The sequence below is a fragment of the Cebus imitator genome, unplaced genomic scaffold (assembly GCF_001604975.1).
Source record: "Cebus imitator isolate Cc_AM_T3 unplaced genomic scaffold, Cebus_imitator-1.0 Scaffold66, whole genome shotgun sequence".
Lineage (NCBI taxonomy): Eukaryota > Metazoa > Chordata > Mammalia > Primates > Cebidae > Cebus > Cebus imitator.
In genome coordinates, this window is record NW_016107381.1 from 3242804 (window position 1) to 3267080 (window position 24277).

General features: G+C 38.1%; 1 protein-coding gene and 1 long non-coding RNA gene across 2 annotated transcripts in view; one reads left to right on the forward strand and one right to left on the reverse strand.

The window, feature by feature from the left end:
* Positions 1-24277, forward strand: part of LOC119471608 — a 192577-nt gene that overhangs the window by 146292 nt on the left and 22008 nt on the right. The gene's annotated exons all lie outside the window — the stretch shown is intronic.
* TRIM44 (tripartite motif containing 44) overlaps positions 1-24277 on the reverse strand; it is a 129072-nt gene that overhangs the window by 49400 nt on the left and 55395 nt on the right. Inside the window, exons 3-4 of the mRNA XM_017530507.1 lie at positions 19712-19951; positions 10613-10632 (exon numbers count right to left, since the gene is read on the reverse strand). Of these exons, the coding sequence (XP_017385996.1) occupies positions 10613-10632; positions 19712-19951 (260 nt within the window). The remainder of the gene's footprint in view (positions 1-10612; positions 10633-19711; positions 19952-24277) is intronic.

A 24277-nucleotide genomic window follows, 5' to 3' on the forward strand; every position in this document is an offset into this window, starting at 1 on the left:
CCTCCTGGGTTCGGGCAATTCGCCTGCCTCAGCCTCCTGAGTAGCTGGGACTACAGGCACGCGCCACCATGCCCAGCTAATTTTTTGTAGTTTTAGTAGAGATGGGGTTTCACCATGTTGACCAGGATGGTCTTGATCTCTTGACCTCATGATCCACCCGCCTCGGCCTCCCAAAGTGCTGGGATTACAGGCGTGAGCCACCGCGCCCGGTACCCCAGTTTTAACTCAGTCTTTGGCTACCTTTCTTAAAGTTTTGAAGCCACCTCCCTACAGTTCTAATTTTAAGAAAATCTGCACTCATTGACTCTAAACTTCACATCATCTTGAAAAGAAAAAAAACAAACAAAAAACTCGGTGAGTATGTGCTGTCAGCATGAGTTACAGATGCCTGCTGTTTCAGTTTCTGGATAAAGAGGTGACTGCAGTTCAGTGACATAGAGCTACAAAGAAAAAAAAAAGGGAAGAATCCATGAAAGTTGTTGGGAAAATGGAATTACTGACCTCTTGCCTGCCTCTCACTGGGAATAAATGTGACAAGATACTTAAGACCAGCAGGTTTCTCCTAAAATGAAAAAGATACCACCACCAACAATTTTGCTGTGGCTGTCCACAGGTTGGGGAGGAGGGGCATAACCAAGGACATCAAATTTACTTATTCTTAAAACACAGACTAAAGTTGTATGACTTCCTAAAATCCATTCTGCTTAGTGCTAGACCAAAATAGCTATGAAGACAAATAAGGAAGAAGAGAATTAGGCTGCAGCTAGACTCCTCAGCATTGGATCTAACTCAGTGACCAATGTGGCATTCCTTCACATCAACTTAATTGTTTGATTACCTTTTAAGTAAAACCTCTATGTCCTTAAATCTATTTGGAAGACGATACTTTAATATTGCTTTTCTCCATTAATTTAGAAGGAACTAAACTACAGCAGGTCCTTGAATAGAGTAATTTCATTTAGCATTGTTTTTTTTATAATGTTGATTAGGAAAAAGAAGGTGGGGGGGAATTCCCAGCCCTGGCTACTGTGTGTGGTGTTTGCACTTTCTTTCATGTCTATGTGGGTTTCCTCCAAGTACTGTACTCTGGTTTCCTCCCACATCTCAAAGATGTGCACCTTAGGTAAACTGGTGTGTCTAAATTGTCATAGTCTGAGTGAGTGTGGGTGTGAGTGTGGGTATGAGTGCCCGGCAATGAAACCTGGCCAGGGGAGGTTCCCACCTTGTGCCCTGAACTGTTCCAGCCACACATGACTCTGAACTGGAATAACTGAATAAACAATTATCTTGTTTTATTAATCTTTCTTGCTTATATCAACTAGTCTATGGTAAAACTGGTTTCATTATACATCATTTCACTTAACGCTGATGTTTCCAAGAACCTATGAATGATGTTAAGTGAGGACTTGCTGTGTTTTCCAAATTTGACTTCAAATTAGAGGAAGGTAGGAGAAAATTTTTCCAATCCATCCATCTGACAAAAGTCTAATTTTTACAGTCTACATGGAGCTTACATTTACAAGAAAAAAACAAACAGACCCATTAAAAAGTAGGCATGAACACACACTTATCCAAAGAAGATATACATGTAGCCAACAAACACGAAAATGCTCAACATCACTGAGCATTAGAAACAAATGAGAACCACAATGAGATACCATCTCATGCCAGTCAGAATAACAGATTGCATCGAGGTTGCAGAGAAAAACCAGTTGGTGGGAGTGTAAATTACTTCAACCATTGTGGAAGACAGTGCGGCGATTCCTCAAAGACCTAGAACCAGAAATACCATTTGACCCAGGAATCCCATTACTGGGTATACACCCACAGGAATATAAATCATTCCATTATAAAAAGATACATGCATGCATATATTCACTGCAGCAATATTTGTAATAGCAAAGACATGGAATCAACCCAAATGCCCATCAATAATAGACTGGATAAACAAAATATGGTATACATACACCATGGAATACTATGCAGCCATAGAAAGGAATGAAATCATGTCCTTTTCATGGACATGGATGAAGTTAGAAGCCATTATCCTCAGCAAACTAACATAGGAACTTACAAGTGGGAGCTGAACGATGAGAACACATGGACCCATGTGGGGAACAACACACACTGGTGCCTGTCAGAGGGTTGGGGGTGGGAGGAAGAAGAGCATGAAGAAGAATAGCTAATGGATGCTGGGCTTAATAAGGGATGGGATGATCTGTGCAGCAAACCAGCATGGCACACGTTTACCTATGTAACAAACCTGCACATTCTGCACATGTGCCTTGAACTTAAAATATTGAAAAAGAAATTTAAAAAAATAAAAATACAGGGTGCCCAGTTAAGTTTAAATTTCAGATAACAGCCAGTGTTTTTTTAACTATTTCTTAATTTTAAATGTTATTGACAAATAATAATTGTATATATTTATAGATATATACAATGTGATATTTTGATATGTGTAAATATTGTGGAACAATTATGTTAAGCTAATTAATATATCCATGACTTCACATACTTATTTTTTGTGTTAAGAACATTTAAGATGTAGTCATTTAGCAATTTTGAAATACATAATGAATATTTTTAGCATGAGTATATTCCAAATATTGTGTAGCACATATTTATATTAAATTTTTTTGTTGTTTATTTGAAATTCCAGTTAAAATGGATGTTCTGCATTTTATCTGGCTACTCTAATAGGGAAATGAGCAGAAAGGACCTAAGAAGGCAAAAGAGCTGCCACAAATCCCTGGTATACAGCTACTCTGAGATAATTTATCCATTGAACAAGCACCTCCAACCTATTTTGTCATCTAGTTTTGTGTCAGTGCTTACAACATCATTATTTAATAGGGACACCATTCATAATGTTGACATCAAGTTTTACTTATTTATTTTTAACCATTCTCTGGCGTATGACAGTAGTGTCTTACAAAGTCAGCACATTATGACAATTTTTTGGCAGATGGAATTAAACATCTTTAGGAAAGGGCACTTTTTTCTAGTTCACACCAAGGTACCACGGACAGTGGTAACCCTGTATCCATGGCAGATTAGCATAAAATGTACTGCCGGGCTTTTCAAACCATGGATTGTAACCCATTGATGGGCTGGGAAATCATTTTAGTGGGTCACAAACAACATTAGTGATCATAATGATGAAACAGAATGGAATATCAGCATGTCTTTTATGTAATAAACGTGTTGTTGTCGAAAAAGAAAAGAATAAATTAGAGGAAGGCAGGAGTTATCAAAATAGACACAAATCAAATAGATAACTCCCTTTTACAACTACTTTACCTCAGTTGCTTAGTTTTCCATCTAAAAGAGCAAACCCCAAAAGGGGAATACTTTAAATGCTTCAAAGCATATTTGTCCTTTAAGTATAAGAAGATGTGAGACTTTGACAGGGAAACAAAAATGTAAAGAAAGAAATTTACCCATAAAAATTCGTGAGATGTGATTAGAGGAAGAAACCTGTAAGATTCAGAAGTCTGTTCATTTCTTCTATAAGGGAGTAATGCTGTAGTCAAGAGGTAAAATGTAATAGAAAACGGTAACAACTTTTGGTGTCTCAACATGCCTTTACAGGCTGGACTCAACCCACCTTCTAGTCTCGTCTCCTGTCCCAGGCCAGTCATGCAGTTATTCACCATTCCCCTCGCAGGACATGTGTTTTCACCGCTTGAACCTTTATACTTAATGGTTTTTTTGCTTACAGCTTTCCTATTTTTTCTATCTGAAGAAGCCTAAACCTATCCATTTGTCAAGGTCCAGAAGAAATGCTATCTTTTCTGATTCTTTATTCTGAGTTAGGTGGAGCCTATGCTATTTCCAACATGCTTTTCAGAGAATCATTATATTGTAGTAGTTAAGAACTTGCAGTCTGGAGTTAGACAACTTGAGTCAGAATGTTGGCTCTACCACTTTTTAGCTGTGTGACCTCATGAGTGTATAATCTCTCTGCAACTTAGTTTTTTCATTCAAATGAGAAATAAAAATAATATATTAACCACTTATTAGGACTGTTGTGAGAAGCAGATAATATATATAAATGTTTAAAATACTTCCTCACATATAGTTGGCATGCAATGCTTCTCTATGATAATTTGTCATGATAATAATTATTATATTACACTTAAATATAAAATTTAAATTGTTGGCTAGATGTGGTGGCTCATGCCTGTATTCTCAGCACTCTGGGAAGTCAAATCAGGAGGATCGCTTGACCCCAGGAGTTCAAAACCAGCCTGGGCAACAAAGTGAGACCTCATCTCTACAAAAAATAAAAAAATTAGCCAGGCATGGTGACATGCACCTATTGTCCCAGCTACTCACCAATAGGGGTGGGAGTCTGACTTGGGAGGATTGCTTAGGCCAGGGAGATTGAGGCTGCAGTGAGCTGTGATCATACCATTACACTCTAGCCTGGGCAACAGAGCAAGTTTCTGGCAATCAATCAATCAATCAATGGTTTATTTAGCTCTCTTTCAAACTAGATTTTGAGATCTTTAAATGCAGGAACAAAGTCTTAGTCATCTTCATATTCCCAAAGCCTAGCAGAGGGCCTGGCATTAGGCACTCTAAGATTTTGTTGAAAGAAAGAATTCCTCTGCAATCTTTCTCATCTAGAGGTTAGGGAATAGAGCTCCTAGTAGTAAATGTTATCCTGATAAGTTCTGAGGCCAAATATATAAACAAGGTTAGCCTGCCAACCATCATAACTACTGTACTGGATGGCAAACAAGTTGATTAGAGTAAAACCACAGAATGCAAAGTGATATCTATGCCCCCTCCTCTTGGGCCCTTTTCTCTTAGCAGTATGAAGTAGGTAGATGTATGTTAAAAATATAGGCTGCTTCTAATCAACATTTCCAGTTGGAGGCAGATGCAATAAGCTAGAGGAACTTCAGCTGAAGTTTCCAGCTGTGAATGGATTTTCTGGTTAATATACTAACATGCACAAAATAAAGCTGTGACTCTTACAGGCAAATTTCTGAAAATCAATTATTTTAGCAAGGAGGTATGTTATGGGTATAGACAGGCAGCACAATGCATAGTGTGGCTTCAACTTTCACCTGGCTTAAGTGGGGGATAAACATCCTTATCAACATGGAAAAATAAAATCCGCTCAAGTTGCATAATAGGGAAACATGACAGTTAAAAGACTCTATATGCTGAAGGCCAACTTAGATGCTGGCACCCCACTCTGCATAATAAACAGCCCTGACAATTCCATTCCATGTCACAAGTATCACAGCCATTTTCTTCGGCTTCCAGATAGACTTCCTGCAAGTAAGACAATGCAACACCAAACCACAAATTTGCAATCAAAAGACAGAAGAAACCCAAGTGTATCAGTAACTTAGTCCTCTAAAACCTAAATAGAAAGAGAAATGCCACATCTAAGAACATAGGGTTATTCATTTAGAGGGGGAAAAAGAGTAACCAGCATACAGACCCAGGATAATTTTTAAAGAAACAAAATTGAGGAAAAAAAAAATCTACCAAATTATGGAATCTATAAGCAGGTTGTTTCCACTCCATATTTGATAAAAGACTTGTGCTCCTCCTCACAGGGATATTCCCATAACTAGGAGGAGGAAAGAGTGGAGAGGGGTGAGGCTAGTATTTACAGGGAAATAAAAATAGAGTACAAGGAGGTTAAATGACTTGCCCAAGGTCACACAGTCAGTTACGGACAGAATCAAAAATAGAAGCTAGGTCTGCTGACTCTCCTTCAGCTCCTACTCCAGAACATGCTTCCTGTTTGATCACGGAATCAGTATGGGTCAGATTCACACTGATCTCAGCAGCAGATTTTTGCCTGAATAACAGTAAGCTTTGAAGATGAAAAATTCTACAAAAGTTCCAAGTATGGCTGACTATTAAAAAAAGCCATTTTCCTCTTAGGTTAAAAAAATTACAGAAAACCTCAATAGCAAATCAAAATCTAATCCTGATCTTGCTCCTTCTTGTCTAAGCACAAGAGTTTAAGGGTCTTTTCCCTCTCTGACTTCCTCCCACTACACAATAGCTTTTCCACCAACAGATCCTATTGCCACCCCCTCTCCTCAAATATATATTACTTCTCAGCAGGCTCCAGCAGGAGTAGACAAGGAGTCAATCTGTGAGGGAGTGAACACAAGATCTCCCATAATAGCACAGAGAAGACAGAAAATTGCTGCCAAAACTGTAAATTGCTTTTTTGCTTAGAAAAAAAAAATATTCTGGACTTCAAAGACACCCTCTTTTTTTTTTTTAAACGGAGTCTCACTCTGTTGCCAAGCTGGAGTGCAGTGGAGTTCACTGCAACCTCCCACTCCCTGGTTCAAGCAATTCTCCTGCCTCAGCCTCTTGAGTAGCTGAAATTACAGGCAAGTGCCACCACGCCAAGCTAATTTTTGTATTTTTAGTAGAGACGGGGTTTCACCATGTTGGCCAGGATGGACTTGATCTCCTGACCTCATGATCTGCCTGCCTCGGCCTCCCAAAGTCAAAGATACCCTCTTAAACTCCACAGTAGTTAATACACATGTCCTACATATTAGGACTTTTGCTTCTCCATGCCCTCTAAGCATTCTTGCCAGCTGTATGACTGTGTATCATGGACTTGAGGAGTAATCTGCCACACTGAGAGGCAACAGGTAGCTATTCTGCGGAGTCAAAAGAAAGCTCGGTCAGCTGCTCCCCAGGGAGCACCCCTTTTTCTGCTAACCCTCAGAGGATACTGCATGAGAATGAGACAAAGACATTCCCTATATAATGACAGAGTCTGAGAGGGGAAGCAACTTGCAGAAAACAGAGGTCACAGCAATTCAATGTCAAAGCAATTAAAGAACTCCCAGGTTAGAGGAACAAGACCAAAGTGATGTTTTGAGGACTGTGTGTGAATCCTCTTGGCTTTTGTATAGGGTCACAGAGAGAAGCATGCTGGCATTTTGGAGATAGTCCAAATAGTGGCTGAGAGCACTTGGTGGTTAAGCTCTGAAGCCACATTAGATTCAAGTCATGCTCTGCCACTTACTAGCCATGTGATCTAAAGCAAGTTAATCTCTCCAAGCATTAACTTCTTCATTTGATAAGTGGGATAATAACTACATCATGGGGTTTGTATGCAGCTTATATTAGAATACATATAAAGCACTTTGGACATAATGAACTGTCAATAAATGGTAGCTATAATTATTATTGTAAATTAGCAGAATAACTTCACAATGAAATTCAGGCAAGGAACAGACATGACTAAAAGCACAACATCTGGTCCCCTCATATCAAACAGCTTGGGAAATCAAAACAGAAAAGAGGAAACAAGGCAAGACACTCCAGCTAGTAGAAAAGGAGGAAGATTCATTATAGACAAATATGTTTCCATAGGACAGGAATTTTTCTTTTTTCCTTCCACCACGGAGACTGGATGGAATCTAATTCTCTCTGGACTTCTATGTATACAGTGGAGAGGTGGCTGTGCAAAAAGAATGCTAGCAATGGAGACACAGGCATAATGATCCAAGAAGAACTGGAACTCAGCGTCTCCAGCTTCGTTTCTCATCCATCCCTTGTGTAGGGACTCCCACACTTCCTTTCTGCCTTCCTTATACATTGAATTCTCATTTAGTACTGCCATCAATACAGAAGTCTTTGGAACACAATTCTATTTGGCTTGTTGAAATGGTAAAGTATATATCATAAATGAGAAAAATTTCAGATCAAAGGCAATTTTCCCTAAAGGGTTAATCAGAATAAATTAAGCCAAATGGTAGTTCAAAACAAATAAAATGAATAGAACCAACAAGTAGGAATTTAAAGGTTAAAAAAGAAAATTTGACAACTCCTCCGACAAATCAGAACACGCACTTCAAGTACTTATTGTACCAAAAAGGGTTCTGTCAAGTCCTAGTCCAATGGACTCCCTGCTGACCTCCATAGCAGCCTGGCTTGAGGGAGACAGCCTGACATCTTGGTTGCAAGGAAGGAAACTCTATGCCTCTCAATTATCTTGTCAAAATGATACAAAGGTATCTGCAATTAAACTCCAAAGCCAGTATCTCACACTGAATAGCATCTTTAAGGGAGTTTATGTCTTCATATGGTCCTTGTGTTCTTCTCATCAGTGTGACTCTCACATGTGGCTATAAAGATGAGTGTGTTCATCCTAATCCAGCTCTCCCAAGACAGAAATGTCACTGCTATCCTGTGGAGCCTACACATTACTTCTGCCAAGGTATTTTCTTTAACATGGTCTTGTTTGAACTCTTTTTGTGGGAAAGAAAGTCTAGGGCTCTGACTGGACTGGATTTTAAGGAGCTAGAACTAATCTTGAGAGAAATGGTGGAGGGCCAAGGAGAGTTTAAAGTACATCTAAACCAAAGGTCTGTGCAAAATGATGAAAACCTGACCAATAACTAGAAGATACTGATTTAGGTTCCCATCATTGCTAACCTAGTCTAAGTAGTCTCCCAGGCTCTTCCTTATTTTTCAGTCATTAAAATTTATTTTTTATTTACTTAGTTTTAGAGACAGAGTCTTATAACATTGTTCAGGCTGCTCTTAAACTCCTGGGTTCAAGTAATCTTCCCACCTCAACCTTCTGAGTAGCTGGAATTATAGGCGCACGTCACTGTGCCTGGAAGTCTCCCAGGCTCTTGATCTACCTCCAATGCATTTTCCAATGCATTTCCTACATAGGAGACACTTCTAAAATGCAAACCTATTCAGGTTAATTCCTGTTTAAAATTCTTTAATAGCTTCCCACTGCCTTCAGTGTAGTGCTCAAATGCCTTAAGAAGTCTATAAGGCCCTAAAGGATCTGGGCTCTGCTGTCTTTCTTCCCCTCTTCTTTTGTCTGGAGCTTGTATACAATTTGTTTACTCTGCCTAGAACAACCAACCCCTGCTCCTCCTTCATCTGCCTTCTCCCCTTTTCAGACCTCTGTTTATATATAACCTTTTCTGGTAAGCCTCCCCTTATCCTCCAAGACTAACTTAGGAGCCCTTCCTAAAGTAGCCTAAGCTTATCAGAACACATTCCCAACTGCATAATTACCCAGTGTTTACCCCTCCCACTAGACTTAGGATCTACAAGAGTAGGAACTATGTCTGCTTTAGTCACCATCATATGTCCCGGATGTAGCACAGTGCCACACACATAGTAGGTCACAAATATATGTTAAATGAACAAAAGGAAGGGAGTGAAGAATGAGGAAGGAAGGAAAAGAACCACAACACAGAAGAAGCCTGTTCCTGAGAATGGTTGGAAGATGGATTCTGAAGTGGTTCCCTAAAACCCTGTGGGTTTGATGCAAGGTACCTACACCTTTTAAAGTTGGGTGCCTGTGGCTTTAGCCATAGTAGACAAGGGGCTGGATAAGATCTTCTGGTTCCCAAGCAGATGTTAAAAACTATAGCTTCCAAGGGAAGAACAAACCAGGAGATGCAGATATGGGACAACATTTGACACTAAGAAAGAGGCTCAGGATACAGGGAAGAAAAAGGAAAAAAGAGAGGAAACTGTTTTTGTTGGTTTGCAAAAAGCAAACACACAAACAAAACAAATCAAATCCTGCTTCCAGTAAGGTAACCTTTGACAATTCATTTAGCTTCTTTTAATGAGGGACTTGATAGTGATTTTCAAAATGAGGAATGCTAGGTCTCTGCAAAAGCTCCTTAGGGTCTACTGTGATGAAGATGGAAGGTTCACCAATGAATGCTGTCCCAACTTTAGCCAGAGGAAAATTGCTTTTTACACATTGAGGTCCTGCTTAAAGTCCATTTGAAAAAAGGGTGCTTCTGCTAAAAATAAAGTTTGAATAGCAGTGGCCTGGATGACCATTCTGATACTTCCCAGCCTTAACAATCTTTATTCTATGTGACAGATGGGACCCATCTGGACATTGCATTTTACTTTGTACAAATATTCCTCAATTGTGTTGATGACACTGCTGTAGCTTTTCCCAAAGTCTGTTTTTACTGCTTGAGGAAAATGACAGGAAGGGTGGGTAAACCACAGTCCAGGTTAACTGCCAGGCTGAGACCATAATAAAATGCACCTTTAAACTGTATTCAACTGTGGCGATACAGAAGCACAATGGAACATTTTTTTTCCTATTTGTATACCTGTATCCTAGGATTCATTATAAGGTGTCTTGGGTCAGATACAAAGATATTATAGATCAGAAATAAAGAATACTAGACCTAGAGCCCATTTAAAAAAATCAATCCAATTCCAATCAAGAAAGAACAATACAAAAATTTATCTAGTCAGTTTACCTGATACCATTACCATTATCATAATGATACTACATTACCATTTAAATGTAGTGCCTATTCTTCTTAACAAGGTATTCTGAATGTACAAAAGAATACAGCAAAGTTACTGTCATTATATACGCTAAAGTCTACCTTTATCTTAAGGTTACAGGCAGGAAATGACAAAGATGAGAGGGAAATGGGAGTCTTACAAAATAAGATCTTCAAATCCCGGGCTTAAGATAGAGATCCCTTTTCTGTGCTGTTCCTTGATTGTCCATATTTCATGGAGTACTAAAAGGCCACAAACGTCACTCTACTTCAATTATAAGAAAAGACAAGCAACAATAATGTGATCTTACCTGGGTCCTTCCTCATCGCCCTGAAAGACAAACAGAAAGAAACAGTATTAGAAATCTTTGTTGGTACAGTTAGATTTCTTTCTTTTCCCTCTCCTCTCCCAACCTGAATGCACAGACTATACATTTATTGTAACAGAGACAAACCAACAGACATCTAAGGGCTAAGACAAGAGCTAATATAATCCTGTGTTCAAACTGCTCAGTGGAGATGAACTGATAATTTGCACCAGGAAGCAGAGCAGAGAAGTGAATGCACAGACCTAGGAGGCCTAAATAAAAGCCTTGCCTTTTGATTTGTATGGCTGGCAGTATTTAGTTCTCAGCAAACTGGGAACCCCAAAATAGAGGCAGGTCTTAGGCAAAAGCTAGCCAGTCCGAAAAGTGTCAAGCTGTTTCCTTCAAAGACTCATTTCTGCCTTGTTCTAGCATTTTTCGTCAAACATGAACACAGCAACTCAAAAGTAAAGAACACTGTGGTGTAAAGGGCACTGAACTGGGACTCAGGAAATTGGGGTTCTCGTCTAAGTTCTGTTACTTATTAGTTATGTATCCTTGGGCAACATTAATTAATCTGGATTTTGGTCTTCTCCTCTGTAAGAGGGTAGTTCTGACATTTGATGATCCATATCATTCTTCAGCCAAACAATGGCTCTTCTTTTTCTTGTCCACTTTTCAAAAACAGTGGGTGAACATTGTTTTTCCAGGTATAGCATTCTCTCAACCTAACTTTATCAGAAGTGAACACAGCAGATTCCTTTGAGCTTCCTTCTGTGATCAAATGAGATTTTTCAAATAACTTTCAAGCCTTTCCCAAGGGACCTCACTCACCTTTTGGTGTCAGCATATCTTTTATATCCTTCTTTTTGGCCATTCAGGGATAGTCCTAATAGAGAATGTACATTCTCATTGTACTCCTCAGAGAATGAATGAATGAATCAATGAATGGTTCCTACTGGTATAAGGCAGAATGAGCTCTCAAGTCAGGTGTTCTGGGTTCAAGTCTTGACCCCATCCCTTTACTGATGTATTAGCCTACTCACATTATTTTGCCTTTCTTAACTTCAATTTCCTAATTTGTAAAATGGGGTAATAATTATCTCTGTATCACAGGATAAGTATGAGGATTAAATGAAATTATGCTTATAACCATCAAACACAGTGCCTGTGACACAGGATGCATTTAACAAAGGTTATTTATCAGTATCAGTAATAATTCATATAATTCATTAAGAAGCTACTATATATATGCTAACTAAGGGAAAAAAAATCACCTGTAATGATCTAACCTTCTAGGATCTTCCAGTCAGGAGCACAAGAAACAGGCAGAAAGAAAACGAACTATTACTAAATGTATTAAGGATAATACCAAAGACATAAACAGAATAATATGATAATCAGCAGGGAAGTTATAAATGCTGTCTCTCCTGGAGAACGTGGGAAAAGCTTCACACAGAGAAGGTAACATTGATATTGCCACTTTTAGGGATAAATAGTATTTTCCCAGACTGACAACAGAGAAAAGTGGGAAGAGCACGGAACTAGTAAGAGCAAAGGCAAGTGTTTAAAAATGTCTTGTTCAAGGAACTTTGAGTTCTGTGAACTAGAGAATGGGGATGTGCACATGGATGTTTTGAGCAGGGCACAGAAGGTGGTATAGCATTGGAACTGAGGGAAAGTGGGGTTGAGCATGACTGAGGTAAAGGGAGACTGCCAGGGTACAAGCCTGTCAAGTACAGCTGCAGTCAGAAAGGTGATTTAAATCAGACTAGCCATTTGAGGTTGAATAAGAAGGGCATTTTTAGCAGACTGTTAAGGATCTGCAATAGTGGGGAGGGCGCTAATTATCCACACTCCAACTAGAGGGAAGTAGGGTGAGTGGCAGAGGGACGGTATACGGATGATGGAAGCTTTCTTTGCATTTTTATCATATGGTATGTCTCATGGGAACTATAATATACCAAGAAAAAAGTTATATAATTTAAGGTTAATATGAGTTACATAACTATGAATGACACAATTAAATCTCAACACAAATTTTTCAATTATTTTTGGATGTTTAAGCCTAATTGCCTAAGAGAACTTTATGGAAAAAATACCTAAACTTTCTCCCATTATTTAGAGCAAGTCCTCCTCAAAATCACATACTTTCGTGTAATGATTAATAGACAGGGGGTTTCTGAGTTATAATATACAAACATGGTCTCAAATTCTGGTTCATTAATCCCAACAGTGAAGCTTTTGGCAATTTACTTTTCCAAGGTTCAGTTTCTCCATCTGCACATGAAGATCCTAGTTTTTACCTCAAAGGGTCACCATATGGATTAAAATAAATGAGAAAATCTGTGTAAAACACTAAGCAAATGACTAGTACCTTGTATTCATTCAATAATGGCAGCCATTATTTTACTTTCCTTGAATTGTTAGTAACATTTCTAGGGGAGAGCAGGGAAGGACAGAAAAGATGGGACACAAGGTTTTGCTCTATATTCGTCCAATTCTATTGCTTATACATGTATGCTTCTTTTCAGAAACAATGGTCACTGTTACAAAGCAAGAAAACACACACACATATGAATTATAAGTTGGCCCAGAGAGGAGGGCTAATCTTGCTAGTACAAGATGTGCATGTGCTGTTCCTGTTACCTGAAATGCACATCCCTATTCCAAAAATCTAGCTAATTACTATCTATCCTTTAAGATCAAGCCTTACTCAGAAACTTCTTCACTAACATCTTGAGTAAGTTAATCCTCCTCCTTTCCCCCACATCTGAAGGGTTTGCCACTCTACACTAGTACTTAAAGAAGAAAACTGACAATGACAACATCAAACAATGCGTCCCTCTTTGGATTTCAACTTCTTGAGAACAGAAACTTGTGTTTTGTTCATTTCTGTATTTACTGCACTTAACAGAGCACAAGTAATTATTTCACAGTAAATAATTACTCAAGATATACATAGGGTTTAAGATTAACTTCTACTCCTATTACAAGTGAATTCTGGTTTCAGAGAATATCAGAAGAAACAGTCTATTAAATACCAACTTCCATTTAAATGACTTGTTAGATTAAGCAGTGCTCCCAAATCCTTAACAAAGATATTATGAATGCTCTTGGTTGGCAGACTGCACTCTTGTGCAACTTCCCATTTCTACCTCTACCAGTGGAAATGTTGACCACTAAGAATCAAACAGGGCTGTTTATATGAACTTGTAATGATGACACATTTAACTAAATAACAAAAAGTGAGTGCAAGAGAGATAACTTGTTCACATAAAAACCAAGTTGAATGCATCCACAGTATTTAATAAAGATGAATTACTTAAAAATTGCTGTCAATTTTGACATAGGTGAAACACACGCAAAATACTAGAAAAATAAGTTATAAGAACTAAGATTGTGCATTCAGCTTGCTTTGAATGGTATCACCCTCACTATAGAGAGTCTGCAATTGGACTTTATAAATGGTGCAAATTTGGGTGTGGTTTATGCCAGAAACATGACATTTAACTCTAATTAGCAAACCTATACTTTCAAAGACCTTGCCTCTGAATAAAAAAAAAAGTACAAATATATGTTTTAAGTTTAAAATAAATGGTCATCATATGCATGTATCATTTTTAATGGTTTATCCATCTGAACATATTTTTTCCAATATTATATCATTGCAATTCAGTATTCTCCTTTCCAAACTGAACAAAAGACAAAAATGCTCACTACACACTATTTTTAAATAGTTGGCTTTAAAGTTTTATAAAATGATGTAACTAAATTCGGCAAAAAAGAGTAAGAAAAAAAAATAAAGGAGAAGGGAATACTTCTCATTTTGTTTCATGAGAAACCCTAATACTCAAACCTGACAATGGCATTATAAAAATATACAGACCAATATTCCTCATGAACAAAGACACAAAACTCCTGAACAAAATATAAGCAAACTGAACCCAGATAATACATCATGGCCAAATGGGGGTTTATCTCAGAAATGCAAGGTTGGTTTAATATTGTAAAATGAACCAACATGATTAACCATTACAACAGAATAATGAAAAAAAAATGCTTATGATCATTTAAAGAGATGCAGAAGAAATATCTCACAAAAGTCAACATCAATTTGTATAAAAGCCCTGAGCACATTAGGAACAGAAAGGCGCTTCCTCAACCTGATAAAAGGCATCTACAAAAAAAATCATACTTAATAGTAATATATTGAATGCCTTCCTTCTAAGATTAGGAACAAGGCAAGGATGTCCACTTTTACCGTTTATGTTAGACATTGCGCTAGAGGTTCTAGCCACTGCAATAAGACAAAGAAATGAAAAGCATAAAGATTAGAAACAAAGAAGTAAAACTGTCTCTATTTGTAGATGGCATAATTGCTGATATAGAAAATCCTAAAAAATCTATAAAACCACTATTATAACTAATAGGTGAATCTGACAAGGTTACAAGATATAAGGTTAATATTTAAAACCAATTATATTTTTATATATTAACATAAAATGAAAAATAAATTTAAAAACAATTCTATTTTCAATAGTTTTGAAAATATTATTAAATAACTAGGAAAAAAATTAACAAAAGCCATTAAGACCTTTAAATGGAAACCATGAACCATTTCTGAGAGTATGTAAAAACAGACTTATAAATGGAGACATATGTTCATTCATGCCTAATGTGTCATTTCTCTTTAGCTTCTCTGCTTTCAAGATTTCTTTTCTTTACCATAAGTTTTCAGAAGTTTGACTCTGATGCATCTGGGTATGGATTTCTTTAACTTGCTTGGGTTCATTCTGCTTCTTAAATCTGTAGGTTTGTCTTTCAGCCAAATTTTAGACATTTTAAGACACTATTACTTCAAACTTTTTTTTCAGCTCCACATTCTTTTCCACCTTATTAGACACTGGTGACCTGTAGCTTTCATCATTGTCCTAAAAGTCCCTAAAGCTCAGTTCAATTATTTTTTCCATGTGTTTTTTTAATTGTTGTTTAGATTGGATCAGTATCAGACTATCTTCAAATTCACCAAATATTTCCTTCAATTTGCCATTCAGCTCATCCAGTGAATTTTTGGTGCTGGTAAGGGCATCTTTCGGTTCTAAAATTTTCATTTGGTACTTTTTAATATCTTTATTTCTTTATTGAGATTTTCATTTATTTCCAGAGTACTTATAATTGCTCACCGAAACATTCTTATAATAGCAGGTTTAAAATCTTTGATAATTCCAACATCTATACCAACTTAGAGTTGGCATATATCAATTCTCTTTTCTTCTTAGAATTGAGAGATTTTCATTTATTTTATTTTTTGAGACAGGATCTTGCTCTGTAACCCATACTGGAGTACAGTGGTGTGAACACAGATTGCTGCAGCCTCGACCTCCTGGGTTAAAACGATCCTCTTGCCTTGGCTTTCCAGAATTGAGGTTTTTATTGGTTCTTTGGTCTATATCCTGGACATGTTGAGTTATATTATAAAAATCTAGTTCCCATTTAAATCTTCTATTTTATAGCAGTCAACCTGTTTAGATTCAAAAGGCATGTCCTGGATCACTTTTTTGAACTAGGGTTCACATGTCACCTTAAGTTTATAAAGCCTCTACAGTGCTATTCTTGTCTGCCCCACTTAGATGACAGGACTCCATTCTACATTCTCCACAGAGCTAGTTGGGGAGGAAGAGGGGAACCAACTCATTACAGGGCAGGAGAAAAATATAAAATTCCAATAACTGACTCAGCTGGGCAAGTCAATAGCCTAGTTAATGCAGGGGTGAGAGGGAGGAGTTAGAGCCCTATCTACAGTCTCCGAAACGAAGAGGTACAACTTCCTCTGTACTATTACTGCAAAGTAGGGCAGAAGTCAGAGTTCTACCTACAGATGCACGAGAGATGAGTACCACTCATTACTGAGAGAATCAGGGCCAAAGGTAGAAGTCAGAGTTTCACCCACAAGCTCCATAGAGAAATACACCTCATTACCACAGGAAGTATATAAAATAAGTGAGTTTCACTCGCTGGCTCCACTACTGCAGTGCCAATTGAGCTTGAGGAGCAGTGCCACTTTTTTCATGATGTTTGCCTCTAGAAGCAGGCTTTTCTTTTTTTTCTTTTTTGTCTGTGCGTATTAGTGTTTCCGGTTTGTAAACATCCAGGTTAGGATATATAGGAAGTAAAGAAAACACCAGGGAATCCACTGCCTTGTATTCCTTCAAATCCCAAGGTCCTGGATCAGTATGCCATTTTTTCCTCCACCTTCAAGAGTCTTTTGGTAGATGATTTCAGTATTTTTGCCCAGAGGTTCTACTGTAATAAGTGAAAGGAGTAAAACTGAGTATGTTTACTCCATCTTGCTCAGAACCAGAAGTTGCAATTTGCTTTAAATATGCCAAAAATAAAATGGATTTACTGGAAAGGTGGCTAGTTATATAATGAAACAAGTATGGCAAAATGTTAATAGGAGAATCTAGGTGGTAGGTACATGGGTATAATCTGTAAAATCCTTTCAACTTTGCTGTATGTTTAAACTTTTTTTATAATAAAATGTTGGGGGTGGTCTTTTAGCTGAATTCAAAATGCAGGTGATTTTTGATAAATTCTATACCATGCAAAGAACAGAATTCCTCTGCTGAGTGAACGACAGGTACTGGATATTTGCTCTCACCAATAAGTTACCAGGTTAACGGAACAAGAGGCTATTAAATGATAACAGCTCTCTATAAACACTCTAGTGGCTGAACGCTACCCTCTGTTTGTAATAGCTTATTTTGTCTGCAGCCTGATCCTTAAGCCTTGTCAGCTCTTGCATCCTTCTAAGAGTAATTCCAACACAGTTAACAAGCATAGTACAGTTGAGGTGCTTAAAGAACAGTTCATATTGGAGAAGGACTAAATTCACAGATTAAAATGAAAATAAAAGAGAAAAATAAACCTCAAAATTAAACTTTTTTTTTTTTTTTTTTTTTTTTTTTTGAGATGGAGTGTCACTCTGTTACCCAGGCTGGGGTGCAGTGGCTACAATCTTGGCTCACTGCAACCTCCGCTTCCTGGGTTCAAGCGATTCTCCTGCCTCAACCTTCCGAGTAGCTGGGACTACAGGTGCTTGCCACCACACCCAGCTAATTTTTGTATTTTTAGTACAGACAGGGTTTCACCACGTTGGCCAGGGCAGTCTCAAACTCCTGACCTCAGGTGATCCACCCACGTTGGCCTCCCAAAGTGCTGGGATTACATGCATAAGCCACCATGCTCAGCCAAAATTAAACTTTTATTTTTCAAGAAACAACCTAATCAATACACAGAATAAATGAAGGGGTCAAACTGAATGGGAATTGTGGACAAAGTTATGCTGTTGATCCCTTGAATTAACTCTGGTTGATCCTTTTGTTTATTAAGACACAAACTGCATTGTAAAGGTATGCAAAGCTGTCTAGAACATGGATTCTTCTCATTTTTCCCACACATACAGATGGGATGCTTAGCATATGTCATATAGTAAGGGGAAAGCACAGGCACTGGAATAGGACAGACTTCAATCTAAACCCTGGCTCTATTTTCTACTAACTAAATGACACTGGGTCAGTATCTCTGCAGTTCTCTGCATCTTAAATATCCCATTTGTAAAATGGAGTTAATGAATGCTGACATAAGGATTAAATGAAATGATGAATATAAAATGCTCTCTTGCCTATCTAGAAACTTATTTAGGCACATAATTTCTCAATTATGGAGAGAACAAAATGAAAAGTTACTCTTTTCATACATTGATGAAAATTAATCAAAAGCCTTAGCTGGGTACAGCAGATACCTTTCAATGGTTTCTTACATTTCCTGTCAGAATAGCTAGGAAATACCTGCCTCCTGGATTACTTTGGCTCTTCTACCGGCCAGTTTATTCTGTGGCCAGGCTCTCTCAAGCCAAGGCAGGACTTCAGTTAAGCCTGCACTTGCTGAGTCAGCAACAACCCTAGAAAGTCCACAGGACTCTCCTAGGATTTCTTCTAGAAGGACCTTCCTTAAACCTATCTGGCATTACTTGACTAGAATTGTCAACATAATGCTATGAAATCTGAAGAACAGTAGCCTCTCTCTCATGGCTGAAATTTAAGTTTTTTGTTTTTTTGGTTTTTTTAAGACAGAATCTTGTTCTGTCACACAGGCTGGAGTACAACAGCACAATCACAGCTCACTGTGGCCTCAACCTCCGAAGCTCAAGTAATCTTCCTACCTCAGCCTCCTGAGTAACTGGGACTACAGGCAAGTGACATCATGCTGGCTAATTTTTAATTTTAATTTCATTTTGTAGACACAGTCTCACTATATTGCCCAGGCTGGTCTCAAACTCCTGGGCTCAAGCAATCCTTCCACTCCAGCCTACCAAAGTGTTGGGATTACAGGCATTAGCCACTAAGCCCAGCTTTTTTTTAAAATGGTTATCTTAAATAATTTTTTCAAAGTACATTCAAAATGCCTAAGTATGTTGTTTAGTAAAATGCCTAAGACCCTTTTATTTCTGTTACAAAATAACAATGAATATGACAACTAACATTTGTATAGTGATTCAGCATTTACCTTGTATCTTTCACTCAGTTTTTTTTTTTCAATCTTACAATGCCCTAGTGGACATGCCACTCTTAATCCAGCAGTTATGCCCCCAATTTATTCAGCTGGCTGCATGTAACAACCAGCTTGAGATACTCTTTCACTACATGCAAAGTAAGTCCAACATTTTTCATTCTGGCCTGCTTTATGCTCTACTTCATGATTTGTTCTTACTCAGCCCAAGTCGTTCATTTCACAACTTAGGGTCTATCGCTTGTCCTCTTCTCTGGCTGTGATTTTTGGCTTACTTCCTTAATTGTGATTAGTATCTGCTCCCACTGACTATGCTCCTTAAAGTAATGATGGATAAATAATTTGCTAGGCCCAGCCACTGAATGCACCAGTGGCCAATACTTCCATACTAGTTTACACATCATGTAAAACACTTATACCCTACCTAGCTTTCAATTCATTCATGTTCAGGGACCACATGGGGTCTAACAAATATGGCATCAGTTTCCTCCTATTTCTCTTGCTACTAGTAATTATGGGCTTTTCCTTTACCTCTGCCTTTGGCTCAGCTGATTCATTAGAGGTATCAAGTTGTTCCTTGGCTTGGGCCATCTGAGTCATCAACCTATCCATGTGGGATTGGATGTCTGCCAGTATCTCAGTCACATGAGCTGTGGCCATTGCCTCCTGGATGTCCACTAGATGAAGGGCCTTCTGCTCCTCATCGGCAATCACTTTCTGAACTTTCTTAAATTCCTGCTGTATAAACATCTTCATTTGGTCCCGAGTCACCTATAGAACAGACACAAATAAAAAGAATAAGTTGAACATACAAAGAAACAAAAGGGCAGAGTTAGTACTACACAGCCCTGGCCAAAATACACATCATGGATCCTATCTGACCCTGAAGTTTTGGGAATATCCTAAAAACAATGTTCCCCTAATATCTTTGATGCATTTCCTGCTAATCTTTTTGCTTTTTTCATTCTTCAGGGAGTATTTTCTTATCCTTTTTTCCTTTTGGTTTTGTTCACTTTTATACCAGTAATATATACGATGAGTACATATAGTAAAAAATGAGGCAGGGTGCAGTGGCTCACACTTGTAATCCTAGCACTTTGGGAGGCTGAAGTGGGTGGATCACTCAAGGTCAGGAGTTTGAAACCAACCTGGCCAACATGGTGAAAACCTGTCTCAACTAAAAATACAAAATATTAGCCGGGCATGGTGGCAGGTACCTGTATTCCCAGCTACTTGGAAGGTTGAGGCAGGAGAATTGCTTGAATCCAGAAGGCAGAGGTTGCAGTAAGCCAAGATTGCACCACTGCACTATAACCTAGATGACAGAGCAAGTCTCTGTATATAGACAACTAAGTAGTTTTATATAAATGGATCATAGTGAAAATATGGTTGTCGTCTTGTTTTTCTACTTAGAATATGTTTGTGCATACAGATCAACTTCATTCTATTATTTTTACTATCTGTATGATACGGAGATGGAGGGTGAGGGGGTGTGTGTGTGTGTGTGTGTGTGTGTGTAGCTATCTGCTATCCAACCATTCCTCTCTTAATGGAAAAACAGGATATTTCCAAATTTTTGTTATTATAAACAACATAGCTATAAACATCCTTGGCTCTCTCTCTTAATATTTGCATATTAGTTTCTTTAAAGATGTTTAGAGCCACTTAGTCAACAGACATATACTCTAAAAATATTAGTTCACACTGCCAAGGTGCCTTCTGGAAAAGATGTATTCATTACATTCCTACAACAATGTATGAAAGTAAGTACTTTCCTACACCCTTGCCAATACTGGATAATATCAAGCTTTTAAATTTTTACTATAATGGGTGCACACATATTATTATTTTATTTTATAACAACTGCAAACCAAAGAAAATACAACTGCTAGCTATATTTATGCTTAGGGCGTAAGAAAGGCTAACAAAGTGAGAAATTTCAAAATGAGAACTTCTAAACTCCAAATTTTACCAGGAACTGCATTTATTGATGTTTCTTCACAACCATGTTTATTTTATGAGGATTTTAAAACAACTACACACATTATGAGCAGCTGAGATAGGCAGCAGGGAAGAAGGAAACTGTAGACAAAAGGAGAAAGGCAGAAGAAAGGCCAACAGAGGATTTTAGAACTGGAAGAGAAAGTAGTTGTCATCTAAATGAACCCCTTCTTTTTACACATCAGGAAACGGACACAGTTGCAGACCCATAGAAGAGGGAAAGACTCCAATCTTGTTCTCAGTCTGGTTCTCTGTTCAGTATAAAAGTCTGTCAGAAGAAAAGTCAAACTGGGAAAACTTAAGAAAGGAGACTGAGAAAGAGAAAGCCTAAAGGAGGGGGTAGCAGATTAGGCCATTTTTAATTAGCGTCTTAAAAACTGAAAGGAGCTTGATACCTTAAGCAGCTTTTATAACACTTTTATAACACTGCTAAGGACATCAGTGCAAAATAAGGCCTTGTATGACTTGTATCTGCTCACACATCAAGTGACTAAGTGACACAGGCCCTCATACATTCTCCACAGGTACTCTCTCCCTGGTGGTGGAAAAAATGGGAAGGAGTGTTAAATGTTATTAATGTCCCTGTAAATTCTGTATCCGATTGAGAACTGTGATTTGTGTTTATGTAATTCCTCTTCATTTTTAGTGTATATATTTTAGGGCTAGTATGCTTTACAGTGATCACTGATCAATGGATCTCTACTCCTGAAATAAATTGGGTCTTAAATGACTAGGATCTTCTCTCAGAAACCAAACCTTTTCACTAAGGGATGAACTTTTCTGAATGCCTGAGAAATTCTCTTAATGGTTTCAAGTAACTAAAAATGAATATCATAATAAAAACTGACTCGCAACCTATTTTACTTGACCTCACATACACATGTGAGTTACGAAGCTGACATCTCACTTAGCAAAGGTGTGGGCCAGACAACAGCAGGTGAAAAAGTCATGGATTTAAAAATTTTCTATTTCCCATGGCTTTATTACATAGGGTTTTCAAGATGACCCTGTATTTTATATAGATCAGGTCACAAATGAAAACTGAAGAAAAAAGAATCTATTTAAAACCTTTATGCCTTCTTCCCACTCTCATTCTCTAATTAACAAATAAGCATTTTCCAATCTAAGATATCAAAACCTTTAGCATGTAAGTTTAATCAAGCTGATACATCTTTGTTATAGTTGCATTAGGGTAAAGCGCAATATGGTTAAACATAGCATTTTATTGAAATTATAACATAGCACTGCAATTTGAAAAATTTGACCACTGTATGGTCAGAACTATCTAGTGAACACCTGACTCCAACCTTCTAATTTTAAGGTGAAAGGGAAAAAAAGCCACAGAGAAGTACAATAAGAAAGTTAGGTTTAGAAAGTTTCCTCTGGTCCGGTCCAATGTAGGTGAAGGGGGAAAAAAGCCACAGAGAAATACAATAAGAAAGTTAGGTTTAGAAAGTTTCCTCTGGTCCAGTCCAATGTACTTTTATAACTCATGATTTCCAATGAGTTATAAATGAGACCCTGTTGGAAGAAAAAGAGAAGGGGGGCGAGGGGGAGAGAGAGAGAAAGGGAGGGAGAGAGAGAGAAAGGGAGAGAGAGAGAGAGAAGAAAAGGGAGGGAGAGAGAGTGAGAAGGGGAAGAGGAAGGGAGAAAGAGAGGAAGGTAAGGAAGGACAGAAAGAGATAGAGAAAGAGAGGAGAGAGATTAAAAAATTGTTTTAGAAAGGTATTAATGAGATGAACTAAGAATAATAGTCAGGGCTAGGAACAAGAACCTACTCAAATGAGAAGCATCCAAATCTACACTGAAGATTTCAGAAACACTTGTTCTGTCACAGGTGTCTAAACCAAAGCCACTCCATTTTGAATAGGGGCTGGGTAAAATAAGGCTGAGACCTACTGGGCTGAATTCCCAGCAGGTTAGGCATTCTAAGTCACAGGGTGAGATAAGAGGTCAGCACAAGCAGGTCATAAAGACCTTGCCGATAAAGCAGGTTGCAGTCAAGAAGGTGGCCAAATCCCACTAAAACCAAAATGACGATGAGAGTGACCTCTGGTGGTCCTCACCATGACAGTCCCATCAACATGGCACCATTACAGTCCCACCATCACTATGGCAATGTCAGGAAGTTACCCTATGTGGTCTGAAAAAAGAGAGGCATGAATAATCCACCCCTTGCTTAGCATATGATCAAGAAATAACCATAAAAGTAGGCAACCAGCAACACTTGGGGCCGCTCTGCCTATGGAGTAGCCATTCTTTCATTCCTTGACTTTCTTAATGAACTTGCTTTCATTTTACTCTGTGGACTTGCCCTGAATTATTTCATGAGCAAGATCCAAGAACCTTCTCTGGGGTGTGGATTGAGACCCCTTTCCAGTAACAGGACTATAAGTCAAATTCCTGCAAGATGTTAAGGAGACTACTCCAAAAATAGCTTTAAAAACTGTAGACTGCATAAAATAGAGTTTGAAGACTCTAAATACCTCCCCAGAAAGTATTTTCACTTCCCTCTTCCTCATTTGAAAGGCTATTATTCTAAAACAGAAAAAAGAAAAAGCAGGAAATGGAATTTTTTCAGATGCTATGAGCTGTCCATACTCCCACAGTGCAGCATCCTCCCCACTTGCCAGTGTCTATGGAAACTTCAAGTTGGGAAGTTCATAGCTAAGGCTTCTGTTTAGCCTCCAGCATTTATTCCTACATTGTACTCCAAGAGAGCTCCTTCCAAGCTTAGGCCAGGCTCCAGTGAGGGCAGGCAAGGGAAAACTTCATCAACAAGGAGATCAAGGGTTTTTCAATGGACAGTAAGATCTCCCATTTCTTATGTCTTGTGTATGGGTGGAATAGCCACTATTTGTGAGTAAAACAACTGCCAACCCACAAGACTTAGAAAATTATTCAGCAGCATAGAAACATGATGGACATAAACTCTGAACAGCATTCCACTACCAACATTCCCAGTGATGTCATCCTCAGTGACAGAATGAGAAGCCTGACTTGAGCAGATTTTACAATGGGGTGTTGAGAGTGAAAGAAAAAAAGTTTACTGAAGTGAACATTTAAACTCTTCATTAAGCTATCTTTCTTATCTTT